A 14,488-nucleotide genomic window follows, 5' to 3' on the forward strand; every position below is an offset into this window, starting at 1 on the left:
TCCAGCATTTTTTTTTTCTTGGTTCGTTTTAATTTCTACATATAACAATACATTATAAACAAAATGTTAACATATTAGTTAATGCAGTATGAACTAACATGAACAATAGTTTATGTATAAAATAACAAAGATTAAAAAAATAATGCTCTAAAAATATTGGTCATTATAAGTTAATTATAGCTATTGCATTATCTAATGTTAACATACACATTTATTGTAAAGTGTTACCATTCAAAGTTATTGCTTCGAAAACCAAAGTATTTTTGTGGATAAAAGGATTGTGAATTTTCTCTCTCTGCAGAACGATTCCATTGACACTGTGTTTGGAGGATCCCAACAGTGTAGAGGAAGATATGGGAGTGATCATTATAGAGGCCTCTCTGTCCATACGGGAGGAACCTGCCAAAAGAAATGTATGGCTCCTGAATACAAGCTTTTTAGTGGGAACATGCAATTAGACAATATATCAACATACAAGTCTTTTTTTTTTTTAACATAATTTCCATTTGGCACACATTTTTCAGAAATGGCTACTGAGGAGAAAGGGAAGCTTCAATAAGGTATGTCATTAAATTCTCTGCCTTTATATTTCCACGGACAAATAATTGATTGATTTAAAAAAAAAACAACATCAAAAAAAAAAAAAAAAAAAAAAAAAAACAGCCACACAGTACATACCCCATGTTATTGTTTTTTTTTTTCAAATGCACTATAATCCACAAAATTTGTGTATTTTTAATTATATAGTATATCGTAGCAATAACTTTATTCACGTATATCACGTATATGTCCATTGGAGGGCAGTAGATCCCCACCACCTTTCGCACATAGACACATATTATGTACAACATTTCTGCAAGTCTCTTGACTTTACCTTTATATCCACCTTCACTTATAGTGAGTAAATTCCAGAACTTTAACAGAGAGACTATCTTTTGTTTATGCCTGTGATTGTCTGATGTGATTCACCAATCCTTTAAATCATTATCTAACAAAGCATGCAGTCTTCCTTACATTCTGTGTAGGTCAATTTATAATTGAGTTTATATACCACCTTGTAGGAAATAGTTTTAATTCTTCAAGGCCGCAGAAGCTTATAATCTGTGCTTTCGAATAAAAGCTCTGTTGCTTAGTAGAGTGGCATGCCAGTACAGTGTAAATACGTTTTGTTTGATGTTATTAAGTTTGGCAATGAACTTCAAGTCAAAGTTAGAGTAAAGTAGTAAGAATGCAAGGCAAAGCTGCGTATTTAAGGTATAGCTGGTTTGGAACATCCATGTTGAGTAAAAAAAAATAAGTGGATAAAACTGAGATAAAATCATTAACAAGAACTCTTTTTACAAGTTTAGATATGGCTATTGTTATATTCGTAGATTGTCTTTAATGGGTGAATCTCTCAAAGAAATGTCTATGTCACTTTCACCTCAAAATCAAATGGAAAATGTATAGAATATACAGTAAAATGTATGTAAGAATATTTAAGAATTTATACATAAAGAAAAAGAAGCCTGTTTTATGACCATGGTGACATTATTTCAATGACAAGTAAGCACATTTTCACCTCAAAATTATCATTGTTGTAATAAATAAATATATTAAAAAAAAATTTAGTATATTTTTTTATTTTTTTTATGTAATATGGAAATAAAAATTATCCTCTCTGGGCACAATGTTTTTAATTATATATATAAAAAAAATAATCTAAGTTAATTACATTCAATACAACAATACCAGGATTTATACTTACAGTTGTATTTTACAAATGTGCTTAAAATATTGTAATCTTTTTTTTTTTTTTTTTTTTTTTTTTTTTTTTTACTACATTCATCTGTAATAAAAATGAGATTGTTTTCCTTAAAAATCCCTTTGTAATGAAAATAATGTCATAATGCAACAATCCTAGTTAGGCTTCATTTTCTTTTTGCAAAATATACATTTCTTTCTTTTGATTTTTGGAGTGAAATACAACCCGGACATTTCCTGACAGTTTTCTTGACACCCAAATAGACACCTGCTATATTATGTGATCAGGTATAGATCAGTATGTGTTTTTGGAGTGCTGGTGTTGGTGTTTACACTATAGTGTGTATCCACCACCCAAACAACTGAGACCTAGTTCTGATTGACACCTATCAGTAGAGGCAGAACATCTCCCAATTCTTACCTCTCCTCCTCTCTCACACTCCCTCCATCACAGCCATGATACTTCGTCTTTGAGATGGAGTTGGGCAGCAGTATTGGCACATAGCATGTGGTTCCTTTGCTTTCTTATGGAGTCTTACGTGTGTGTGTGTGTGTGTGTGTGTGTGCTCTTTGAGGCACTATGCCAGTGTAAGATGCTGAGGATATGTGCGATGGCTCATTCCCAGACATGGTGAGCTATAACCCAGATGTTAGGATGTAATATCACAGCTGTGGATGGACAGAACTGAAGATCTAGCCAAATAGGTACGGCTTTGGGCTCGTCCCTATGTCCCCATGCTGCTTCACCATATGGAGGCAATCCCCTAGCTCTTTTAGCACCAAGAATAGCCTCTCTTTAGGGGCCACTTACTCTTAAGCGGAATTGTTTTATTGGCCATGCTGATCACAAATTTGTCCAAAATAAACACTTGGGAGGATTTGGCTCAGATGAATATTATATGTCTCTCTCCACTCCCTCTGTAACTATCCCCCTTATCCCCCTCACTTTCTCTTTTTAAAGAGGCTTGTTTATGGAGATGTTGCCATTACATTAAATGTTAATGCTGGTTTGTCTGCTGTGCCGTGTGTGTGTGTGTGTGTGTATGTGTGTGTGTGTGTGTGTGTGTGTGTGTGTGTGTGAGATTCTAATGGAGCAAATGCTCACTCACACTCTCTGAGCAGCCAGGTGGGAAAACAGCTCTCTGGTCTGTGATTACTGGCAGAACAGACCAGCTTCTTCCTGATGCTGTGTTTTTTGAAAGTGCAGGGCTATCAACCCACAAGTCATATCTGTACTGTGTACTTATCCATCTGCAGTCTTGTTGTTGGACCTGTTTTCTCTCTCTGAGGTGCCAGAATCACCTGCACATTTCAACTGGTGTGTTTTGGAAGCTCTCCATTCCATAATATATTTTGTTACAAACACAGAAATAGACTTTTCATTTAAGATTTGAATTTCTTTTCTTAAAGGAGCCATATTCTTATATAATATATGAATTATATGATACTTTTATATTTTATAATATTGAATTATATATGATACTCACCAGCTTAACCAGCACTAACTAACAAAGACCAGGCTGGGCCAGCATGGGAATCTGGTTTAATCTAGTTACAGATAGTTCACCCAAAAGTGAAAATTTGTCATAATTTACTCACCCTCATGTTGTTCCAAACCCATATGACTTGAAAGTGAATGGTGACTGAAACTAGCATCTTGCCTAACATCTTCTTTTGTGTTCCACGTAAGAAAGAAAGTCATACAGGTTTGGAACAACATGATGGTGAGTAACTTTCACACCATCTCTCTGGCACTGCTTTGGTTTGATTGCTTGGTCTGAACTCAAGTTCGATTCCACCCTCTGCCCCTACAGGCCTCTTTTGACATAGTATATTTGATTCAACTGCTGTATGTATACATCGTGAACGTGAGTACTAAGCGGCAGCCACTGTAGCTAGGTGACGACTCTGGAAGAGAAGGCGCCACCTTCACTGTTTTATTCATGTTTTGTGCTTTTATACAATACCAAACACTTTACCTGTCTGTCACGGATGTATTGCAAGAGATACAAAGAATGTGTTTCTGAGGAGACGAGAAGTAATGAGAAAGGCATTATATAGGATCATTTTAGAGGTTCTCTTTCACAAGTTAGGCCATATTGCTTTTCTTACCAAAAGTGAACTGTACTGGAGTCCACATGAACCGTAGCCCAGAGCACCATTTCAAACATAAACAGGTGTGGTTTGTAGTATGCACCCAAGTTCAGAAAAAAACAGCTTCCCCACCAACCAAACAATCCGGATTCACTGTCAAACAGACACGGGGGTGCACCAAAACTTTAGTGTTTTGATACTGTAGATTTATATAGGTAAATGTGAAGGATCTCTGTTTTAATTGTTTAACCTCTTCACACACGAAAGTTGCTGAGTACTAGGTGTGAAAATGTAAACTTGAGGTGGCTTGGAAATATGTTAATCATGCTCAGCGTGTCACAATTTCGAATAACCCATTTTTAGAGCGGGTGCATTGACATTAGAGTATATGTACATATCGTGTACTCTCGCAGTCTCATTTCAAAAGTGCAAGTAAAATCATGGTATCTTTTACATGTCACAGCACTGTTTTTCTTCATCACACCAGCTTAGTTTATAAGTGAAAATAGTCATGCAACAATGTCTCATGCACAAATGTCTATGTTCCGGCTGTTCCAGGGTCAGCCGATAAGCCAGGCGCAGGTTGCGCGACTCATGGGAGGACAGAAGTGTCAGGTGTGGAGTGGAGTTTACTCTGTCATCCTGGTCGAAGGCCAAGACATGCCTGACTGTGGTCAGGGAGACATCTATGTACGCTTTAGAGTGGGAGACCAGAGAGTCAGGAGCAAGGTGAGATCATTACCCGGCATTCTTTTCTTACCATGCTTTCTCTATTTCATGTACTTATTACATCATCACAGATTCAACATTTTTTTTCTTTGTTTCTAAACCTCCGTCCTCTGTTTTTCACAGTACCTCATTATACCCCCCCCCCCCATACTATCTTTCTTTTATATATATATTTTTAATTAGTTGAAATGAAATTCTCTCATAATTTACTGACCCTCATGTCATCCCAGATGTGTATGACTTTCTTTCTTCTGCAGAACACAAATGACATTTTTATTTTAATATCTCAGCTCTGTAGGTCCATACAGCACAAGTGAACTGTGACCAGAACGCAGAAGGTCCAAAAATGACATAAAGGCAGCATAAAAGTAATCCATATGACTCCAGTGATTAAATCTATATCTTCTGTAGTGATATGATAGGTGTGGGTGAGAAACAAATCAATATTAAAGTACTTTTTTACTGTCAATCTCCACCTTTGACCAGCCCCAACCAGTAGGTGGCTGAATGTGAAAGTGAAAGTCACTTCAATATCAGAATGTGAAAGTGAAAGTGTAGATTTACATTTAAAAAAGGACTTAAATGTTGATCTGTTTCTCACCCACACCTATCATATCACTACAGAAGATATAGATTTAAATACTGTAGTCATATGGATTACTTTTATACTGCATTTTGGGCCTTAAAAGTTCTGGTCTTCATTCACTTGCATTTTATTGACATACAGACCTGAGAGATTCTTTTAAAAATCATAATTTGTGTTCTGCAGAAGAACAAATGTCATATACATCTGAGATGGCATGAGGGTGAGTAAATCTTGAGAGAATTTTCATTTTGGGGTGAACTATCCCTTTATGGGAGTTCTCATTTAAGTATGCACTTAATCTCATATGTTTCTCCTAAAATCCATTAGGAAAAATAAAAGACACAAAGTAGTCAATTGCTGAAATACAGTAACAGTTACAATCTATAAAATTAATGTGAATAACATAGCTCAGATAATTTGGTTTTGCAGAATTTGAGGAGAAACTCTACATTTTGAAATCTCTGACTTTTGATTGCAGACTTTGGGATCTAGTGTTGTCACGGTACCAAAATTCAGTAGTCGGTACCGATACCAGTGAAATTTCGATACCACAACAAAAATATGATAATATGATAATGTGCTACTGAACACACCAGTTTAGTTATTTATAATAATTTAATAATAATTTTAATAATTATAGTTTAATAATTATTATTATTTTCCAGAACTTATTTTCCAGTTTTATTTAATTTCATCATCAAAATGTTGTCTAATCAATAAATTCGTAAAAATTTTAACAAGTGAAAATTGAACTTTTCAACAGGTTATTGCATTTTATATTTATTTTTTTACTTTTATTCAACAGCCGTCTTGCTTTTGATATGTTGCTTGATTATTATTATTATTATTATTATTATTATTATTATTATTATTATTATTATAACAGTGAATTTTACATTTTACTATACAGTTGTTATATATTTATTTCACAATTTCTTCAAATTGAGGCATCTAGCTTTTATTTTGAATTGTGCTTTAATTATGACTTGTGTTTTTTGCCAGAAGATTCCAGATAAACAGTTCGTGTCTCGACGCAGTGCGATCATTGAAGACTTTTAAGTCACGTCTCTTTACACTGGCCTTTGAGTCTGACAAATGAAATTTAGGACACAGTTTTGGAGTGTTTGTATTTTAGATTACTGGTGTTTGTGTATGTGGTAATTTTGAAATGTGATGTTTAAAATGTTATTACTGTGAAGCACTTTGGTCAACTCTGTTGTTTTAAATGCCATATAAATAAAGTTTGAGTTGAGATTAAAGTGCAAATGATGTGATTTAATTACATAAATATGTAGTTTACATGTGCTGCGTGGTTCACAGTGGATAAGTGCTCTGCTCTGTCATCTGATACAACGTGGATGATTCTCAATGTCTGATGCGTTTCCAGTGTTTGAGCGGTCGGATTTATTTAAAGTACGCAGCTCTTCCACAGTAAGATTGCGGCCTTTGGCGGTTTAATAAATCACACTAGGACATGTCACGATTATAACTTGATTAATTGTCCATTTCAGTGTAAAAGGAGTAACAGAGCACACATTCAAAATAAGCCTGTGAGCATTTTAAAGCAGTCATGTGTCAGTCATACTGCACACTGGTACCGGATTGAGTTGGTGCTCAGTACTGCAGAAACACTGGTATCGTTACATCTTTTTATTTTAGTATCGAATTGGTACCGAAGGACCGGTACTTTTGACAACACTATTGGGATCTTAACAAGTCTGAGCACAGTGTGAGACATTGTTGAGATCTCTTTTAAAACTCTAGAGACCTGTGTGAGATTACTAGGGTGTATTTCACAGGAGACCATTCTGTAATCATTTAGTCACTCTCATGTTGTTCAAAACCTGTATGACTTACTTTCTTCTGAAAGACAAAGGTAGATACCAGGCAGAATTTTAGGAACTAACAGCCTCAGTCACCATTTACCTATTTTTTATTTTTTATTTTTATTTTTTTTTGGAGGGGGAAAAAGATACAATGAGATTGAATTTTGACTGAAGCTGTCAGTCCCTATCATTTTGTGTTCTCTTGTGTCCCATACATGAATGAAAGCCATACAGGTTTGGAACAACAAGAGGTTTTAATTTTTGGGTGAACAATCTGTTTAAGCAAAAGTCTCCATTTGCCCTCCATTTAATCTCATTGCTTTCTAGGGGAAACAATTGAGACTATAAAGAGAGCTCCTTTTGTGTCATCTTTTGCTTATGTGCTTACCTTTTCTCTCTTTCTCTCTTCTGCTTTAGATTTTCCTGTCCGCTTTATATACCTCTTTCCCCCACCTTGCTCTCTCCTCCCCCTCTCATAGATCACTTCTCTCAGGCTTCACTGCTCTGCTGACAGAAAAGGCTACTCATTAGATCGGCGGTGTCTGTCAGGGCGGCTCTCCTGATGCCTCTGTTACTGTGTCTTGTTCAGCTAATTTGCATACTCAGAATACCTTGCTCATCTACCTCTGTGAGCCACCCCCTCCTTCCCCCTCAACGGCTCCTTGCATTCTCATGTCATCTTTTTTATAGAGCCCCTCTGGCTCTGTTTGGGCATGTTTGCTTGTTGAACAAAACTAGTTCTAATTGGATGCTGTCAGAGTTTATAATCCCAGCGAGAAGAGACGATATGTTCTCCAGAAAGACAGTCACCCCTCCTCCAACACGTATTATTGAAGTCTTACTGAATAAGGCTTAATACACTTGTCATGTTAGCTGTCACTATTTTGAGATTCCTTTAAAACTGTCACGACTTACTCTTTCTCTTTCTGTCTCCTGTGTGACTGTCTCCTCTCTCTCTCTGTCTCAGAATCTGTGTATTAAGGCAAACCCGCAGTGGAAAGAGTCTTTCGACTTTAACCAGTTCCAAGATGCACATGAGAGTTTGGTGGTAGAAGTTTGTTGCAAGAGGGGTAGGAAGTCAGAGGAGTGCTGGGGAGTGTAAGTCTGCTTGAGTGACATCACATGCCATCCTAACTGAAACTAGGAAAAGTAATACAGTGATCTAGAGCAGTGGTTCTCAACTGGTTTTGCTTCAGGACTCAGATTTTACATTGGACATCAAGTAACGACCAATCACACTACCAAACTTATCATGTACAATGTTTTGTTCATGATTTACCTCTCCATATGGGCATCTGCTTAATTTAGCTAGTTTCTACAAAGTGACAGATTAAATTGCGGCAAAGTACTGTAGAGTTTGACTGGACACTTAGCTTTTCTTATCAACAACAAAAGATATGGGAAGTGTTTTCTCTTTGCTTTTAAAAGTTGATAAGCCTATTTATTTTGCTATCCTAGCTATGCTCAATTATATGATCATTTTAATTTTATTATTTACAGTATATTTTAGCATTGCTTTTTCCCTGCTGTCTGTGACCCAATCAGAACAGACCAGTGACCCATTTTGGGGCGTGAGTAACCCACCAGTTGAGAGCTACTGATCTACAGAACGTAACCTAAAGTTAGCAATGTTGCTCAATACCACAAATTAAAGTTGTGTTATAACTTCTACCATTCTTAGGCTGGAAATTGACCTGACCAAGCTTCCTGTTAATCAAAGGCAGTTATATACTCGTGTGCTGGACCCAGGCAAGGGCCGACTGGTTTTCTTGGTCACACTGACCCCCTGTTCTGGTGTGTCCATCTCAGACATGCAGTCTGCTCCATTAGAGAATCCCAGGACCTATGAGAAGATGCTGGAACAATATGTCAGTATGCCATTTTGCTTCTTCTTCTTTTTTGCTTGTTCTTTTGTTATTTGTTGTTACCCAACAGCACCCTGTGGATTACTAGTAATTTGTATGGCTTGTAATTTTTTTAATTAAATATTTGTATGAATTAGTATGGATTGTTGGTTTTATGATTTTGGCTTAGTTCACACCACAGTCCAAATAGCTAATCCACCCAAAATAGGTTTGACATAATTTTCTTATTTTTTGAGTAAATAATGTAAACTCAGAACTAACCTTTATATCTACAAATGTTTACAAGAAAAAAAAAAAGAAAAAAAAAGATTAAAAAAGTGATTTTTAATGCTTTTTATTGACCAAAAAAATATTACAATTATGTCTGGGTGGAGTATTCACAAAACAAAAACAAACCAAAAAAGCATTAATTTTGACATGACCTGGAGTTATATTGCAAAAAAAAAAAAAAAAAAAAAATCAGATATGTATCCAATGTATTTATACAAAGGAAAATGGCCCATATTAGAATTAAAAATGCCACACCGAACTGTGGTATGAATGTTGCTTTAGTTTCTAAAGATAGAAGATCTTATATTTGCAGAGACTGAGCAACTCTCTGGGAGACTTGAAGGAAGTCGGCTATCTTCAAATCAAGTTAATAAAGGCCACAGATCTTTCATCAGCAGATATAAGTGGTACATCAACCTTAAATCCAGCATGGTAATATATTGATAATAAATATCTATTCAGTAATATCAAACTATCTAATTTCAACAGGTAAAAGTGACCCCTTCTGTACACTTGAGCTTGGTAATAGCAAACTGCAAACCCACACAGTATCCAAAACCTTGAATCCTGAGTGGAAGACAGCCTTAACATTGTAAGTAACACAGATGAAGACAGATGTAGATGTCTCTGTCTAACACTATGCATGCTTGATATCACATTCATTTTGACATGTCTGTAGCCCCATTAAGGACATCCATGATGTCTTGGTGCTGACAGTCTATCACGATGATGGAGACAAAGCTCCTGACTTCTTGGGGAAAGTTGCCATTCCTTTACTGAGTGTAAGTACCACACAATGAATATACATTTTAATATATATGGGATGCCACTTGCCATTGGAGAGACCTGGAAATCCAAGAACTTTTGTGACTTCCAGGCCGGGAAAAATTATAGAGATTACTGAAATATTAAGATGAGCCATGGCTCATTTTAGTTAAGCTCTGCAAGTGTTTTTCATTGGCTAGAAATTGCTCTTGGTAATTGCATCTCTATAAAATGAATCACAGACTACTGGAATTCTCTATTCAATGAATCACAGACTACTGGAAAAACCATGGAAACTACTGGACTACTGGAACAATACTCATGCTATTGTTGTCTAGTTTTCATCAGTGCCAATTCAACTTTACCTTAGGTTTCCAATGGCCAGCAAATAACCAGAATGTTGAAGAATAATAACCTATCCAGGGCAGCTAAAGGAAGCATCACACTGGAGCTGGATGTGATCTACAACCCTGTAAGTGCACAGAGAGAATTGCATGAGAGACTGCTTACAATTTTTACAATGTGAATGATAAAGAATTTGGCAGATTCAACAACCTATTCAACTTAAGAGTCCTTCACTGAAAAAAAAAAAAAAAGAAAAAGATCAAATGAATACAAACCATATTGAACTTCATATTAGGACTACATGCATGTTCTTAAAAGCTTAAAAGTGTAAGTATAATCTGTGAGAGTGTTGATTTTTTTGTCTTTCTCAGATCAGAGCAAGCATCAAAACATTCCAACCTAAAGAAACAAAGTTTGCAGAGGACAACCCAAAGTTTAACAAAAAGGTGAGCTTTATTGACAACTATTACAGCATACTTTGGCACCCGTCTCCACGTTCTTTTAATATTAGGTTTGTTGTTGGCACCTTTAGAGACTCATTATGCTCCTCCAGCACCACCTAAAGCTCTTTAGACTTGTCTTATTAATATTTATCACCAATGAACCTTCAGTTTAAAAGCCTCTTTACACCTTAGTGAATGTCATGTTGTGAGCATTACGTCCTCAGGCACATCTTGCTAACTACTGCTTTGTCCCCATTAGCTCTTAGCATGTAATATCTATCGAGTGAGGAAGATCAGCATGGCCATCCTCTATACGCTGCAGTATATTAAAAGCTGCTTCCACTGGGAGAACACACAGAGGAGTATTACAGCTTTCCTGGTAAGTCTTTGTACTTTTGTTTACATGACTTCAACTCTGCGGCCCTTTTAGTAACCTGAGGTCAGCGAATGCCATCTGAATCTGTGCACTCCCTCTTTGAAGAAAACACTCTGCTCCTTAATTGCAACTTTTCACAAGATGGAAAACAGTTTGCGTTCATGTGGCTCTGCCCTGTCAAGGTGCAACTACAAGGTGTTGTGAGTCAATACATTTTTTTTTTTTTAAATCGATAAATATTGTTGAATACCCACCACGACTTAATCCACAAAATGATAATTGTTCGTCTTTTTTAAAGATTTCCTAAAAAATAGTCTGCTATACCACAATTATGTCCGTGTATTTGGAGCTGTCGCTTAGGGATCAGAGCTTGTGATTTACAAGTTAACCAGCCTAAAAAAGCAACAGGATACCAGTGACAATGAATTTTCTGTCTACATTCAAATTACAAATGTGATGTAAAAAAATCACAGCAAATCAAAACAGTGATGGCCAATTCTTTCTGCGCGTTCTCTCACACTCGAAATGCACTGCACAGCTGAATACCACAAAAACTAAGAATAGATACCTTGTATTTTTTTGACTTCCGTAGTGGTTCTCCAGACGGCATCGACTTTTATGGTTTTCCTTGACAAAATTTGTCATGTAATTTCCAGAGTTTGTGAAGTATGACATCTCTCATCCCTATTTGATCTTTATTACACATGAGGAGCAGGATTTTGGTCCAAAGAGTTTTTGGTGTTGGTGGGCAGTGTTGAGTAAGTTACTAAAAAGTAATCCATTACAAATTACTTCTGTAAAATTCTAATCAGATTACCGACTTTACTGTTTACTTCATTGAAAAGTAATCACATTACTAATTACTTCTACATTAACTTTTAACTTTCTAAAACACTTAACAGAAAAGGTTTTATTTTGAATTTATTAAGTGGAAAAAATCTGTATTTCCTCCACTGTCACACAAGTTACTGTACACTCAGCACATGTTTTTCAATTACAGTAAATCGTTATTGGGTGCACACTCTTCAGCTGTCACATAAATACAAACAGACATGCAAATGAACATAATAATAATTCCACATAAATAACATTATTTTAGATATGTGTAAAATATGCAAACCAAGTAATGTTCTTAGAAGTAATTAAGCTCCTTGAAAGCCAGTAAATAATTAATTACAAGAATTTAAAATGTAATATACTGTATTACACTACTTTTTGTAATAAAAAGCAACTGGATTACAGTAACTATTTACTTTGTAATCATATTACGCAAAACAATGTTGGCGGGGCAACCGACATGAAGCTGCAAAAATAGAATCGACTGACTGAAATGTCAAATCACTTGCTGTATGTTGCTGTTGTGGCTGGATGTGAAAGAAACTTGGATTAACTTGTATCGCTTATCGCTGTGGTGCTTGGGAGATGTGCTGTGGGAAATGCAGGCTCGGGTTTGGTCTGGGACATGTCGGAGTCCCATTTCTCAATCTCTCCAATCATTTCCTGTTTTTTTTTTTTTTCAATTGTCAATTAAAAAGTGACAAAAAGTCCAGAAAAGTTGATGATGTAGAATCAGTTTTGCTCATGCCTGTTTTCACTTGATGTTTGGTGAGTTTCATATACTATCTTGCACACCAGCAAAAAATTGCATAAACAAAAATACTTGAGCCCTTCCAGTGTGTGTTCCATTATACTGCGCTGTGTTTTATTGTAGCCAAGTAGAGTGCATTATAAGCTCTGCTGTATAACACAAGTAGTTATTTTTAGAGGTCGCACTTTCTGGGCGCCATAGCATAATACACAGTCTCCCGCACCACTGCGGCAATGAGCAGTGCCCCCTGAAAGGGAGGACTTGGAAGTGTGCACGGCCATCCACCTGAGAAGAAGAGGTGTCAGGCTGGGGAGAGGTGTAGGATGTCCTATTGCCGGCGCTAACGCTGTCTGCACATGCAGGGTCGAGAATGGAAAGAATAGCAGCTAGCATGTGGCCTGTTTACACACCACTGCATTGAGAACTGCGCAGGTGATGCTAAGATATGGATATGACAGGAGAAATGAAAATGGGGCACCTGTGTAAGTCGTGCAGGCTTTGAAACATAAGGCTGGTTGGGTGAATCTCAACCATAAAGTGTTGTTCTGTTTAATGGATTTTAAGACCAGCTGCATCCGTTCTTGTACAGTCTCATAATATGTAATTATCATACATGTTGCACAGCGTCTGTAAAACAGCATGTAACCCTCAAGGGTTTACAAACACATATCTCTCTCTCTCTTGCTTTCGGGGTGTAGGTATATCTGTAGGATGTGGTAATAAGGTAACCAAGTTAGAAATTGACAGATGCATGAAGAGCATCAGAAGAGCATAATTAGATGAGGCCATGCCTTCCTTTAAGTTTTCTTTACCGATTCATGTCATTGTAATCTTCTGTAATATGTCACCCATTTAATTTATAATGTAGGCCTGTGCACTTTGTATATGGTATATAAAGTAGAGCGTGGAGAGAGGATACTATTTACTTTACAAACATATGTCTAAAATACATTACTATACATTATTCATGGAGTTAGTGAAGTCTCCGTCCTTGAGCTTTTACACTTTGTGCAACTTATAATGCATTTTGTGGCGCTGCGGTTTCTTTGTCCAGGTCTGTAGGTTGCCCAGGCAGCGCCTGTTCCCGGAACGCACGCCCACCCCAGTGCTGGAAATCCCGGAGGTCAGAACCCTGACCTGCACAAAGCAGACTGCTTATACACTCTCTCTCTCTCTCTCTCTCTCTCTCTATCAAAACACAGCTTTTATCTGTAGAGAGAGGGAAATAAGTGTGTGGGTGCATATGTTTTAGTTTGTGTGCTCTGCTTTATGTGTATGCACAAAAACTTTTCTGTATTGTGTAGTCGTTTATGCCTTCTCACAAAACCTGTCAATAAAATCTTCTGGTCCTATTTTACTCCAAAACCAAAAGAAGTAAATAAGATATTTTATTTTGCATATAGAAAATGAAGGCTAATTTTATGGCCATTAAGGTTTAGTTTTACATACTGTATGTGAAATGATTTTATACAGTTATGCGCATTTTACCATCCATTTCTCATTACCGCAATGCAAAAAAAAAAAAAAAAGGTCATTATAATATTCCCTTTACCCCAATGTGAAAAAAAAAATATATTATTTAAATTGTTGTATAAAAATTATTTATACTGTACATCATAGTAGTACTCCCTTGGTACTGACATACATTTTCGCTGATTTTAATTTAAAACATCATTGTAAAACAGCATCTTTCTGTGAGGAAAAAAGTGTTATGGTAATAAGAATCATCATTGAAAACAATTGGAATAATAAAAGTAAAACTTCAAGATGCTTTAAGGAAATAAGTATTGGGAGGTAAAATGTGCTGAAGTGTCCTCAAAATAATGTAACAATGCAAAAAAATCTTAATGGTCCTAAA

The 14,488-nt window shown here is 36.3% G+C and overlaps 1 protein-coding gene across 2 annotated transcripts in view; it reads left to right on the plus strand.

Annotated features, from left to right (window-relative positions):
• The window catches only part of LOC127417137 (multiple C2 and transmembrane domain-containing protein 2-like), a 74,762-nt gene that overhangs the window by 21,749 nt on the left and 38,525 nt on the right, over nt 1-14,488 (plus strand). For both annotated transcript variants that reach the window (XM_051656848.1, XM_051656846.1), the window contains exons 7-17: nt 302-413; nt 525-560; nt 4,396-4,566; nt 7,946-8,076; nt 8,660-8,846; nt 9,427-9,520; nt 9,603-9,705; nt 9,793-9,895; nt 10,249-10,350; nt 10,595-10,669; nt 10,926-11,045. In XM_051656848.1, the coding sequence (XP_051512808.1) occupies nt 302-413; nt 525-560; nt 4,396-4,566; nt 7,946-8,076; nt 8,660-8,846; nt 9,427-9,520; nt 9,603-9,705; nt 9,793-9,895; nt 10,249-10,350; nt 10,595-10,669; nt 10,926-11,045 (1,234 nt within the window). The remainder of the gene's footprint in view (nt 1-301; nt 414-524; nt 561-4,395; nt 4,567-7,945; nt 8,077-8,659; nt 8,847-9,426; nt 9,521-9,602; nt 9,706-9,792; nt 9,896-10,248; nt 10,351-10,594; nt 10,670-10,925; nt 11,046-14,488) is intronic.

Source organism: Myxocyprinus asiaticus, chromosome 26 (assembly GCF_019703515.2).
Source record: "Myxocyprinus asiaticus isolate MX2 ecotype Aquarium Trade chromosome 26, UBuf_Myxa_2, whole genome shotgun sequence".
Classification (NCBI taxonomy): Eukaryota; Metazoa; Chordata; class Actinopteri; order Cypriniformes; family Catostomidae; genus Myxocyprinus; species Myxocyprinus asiaticus.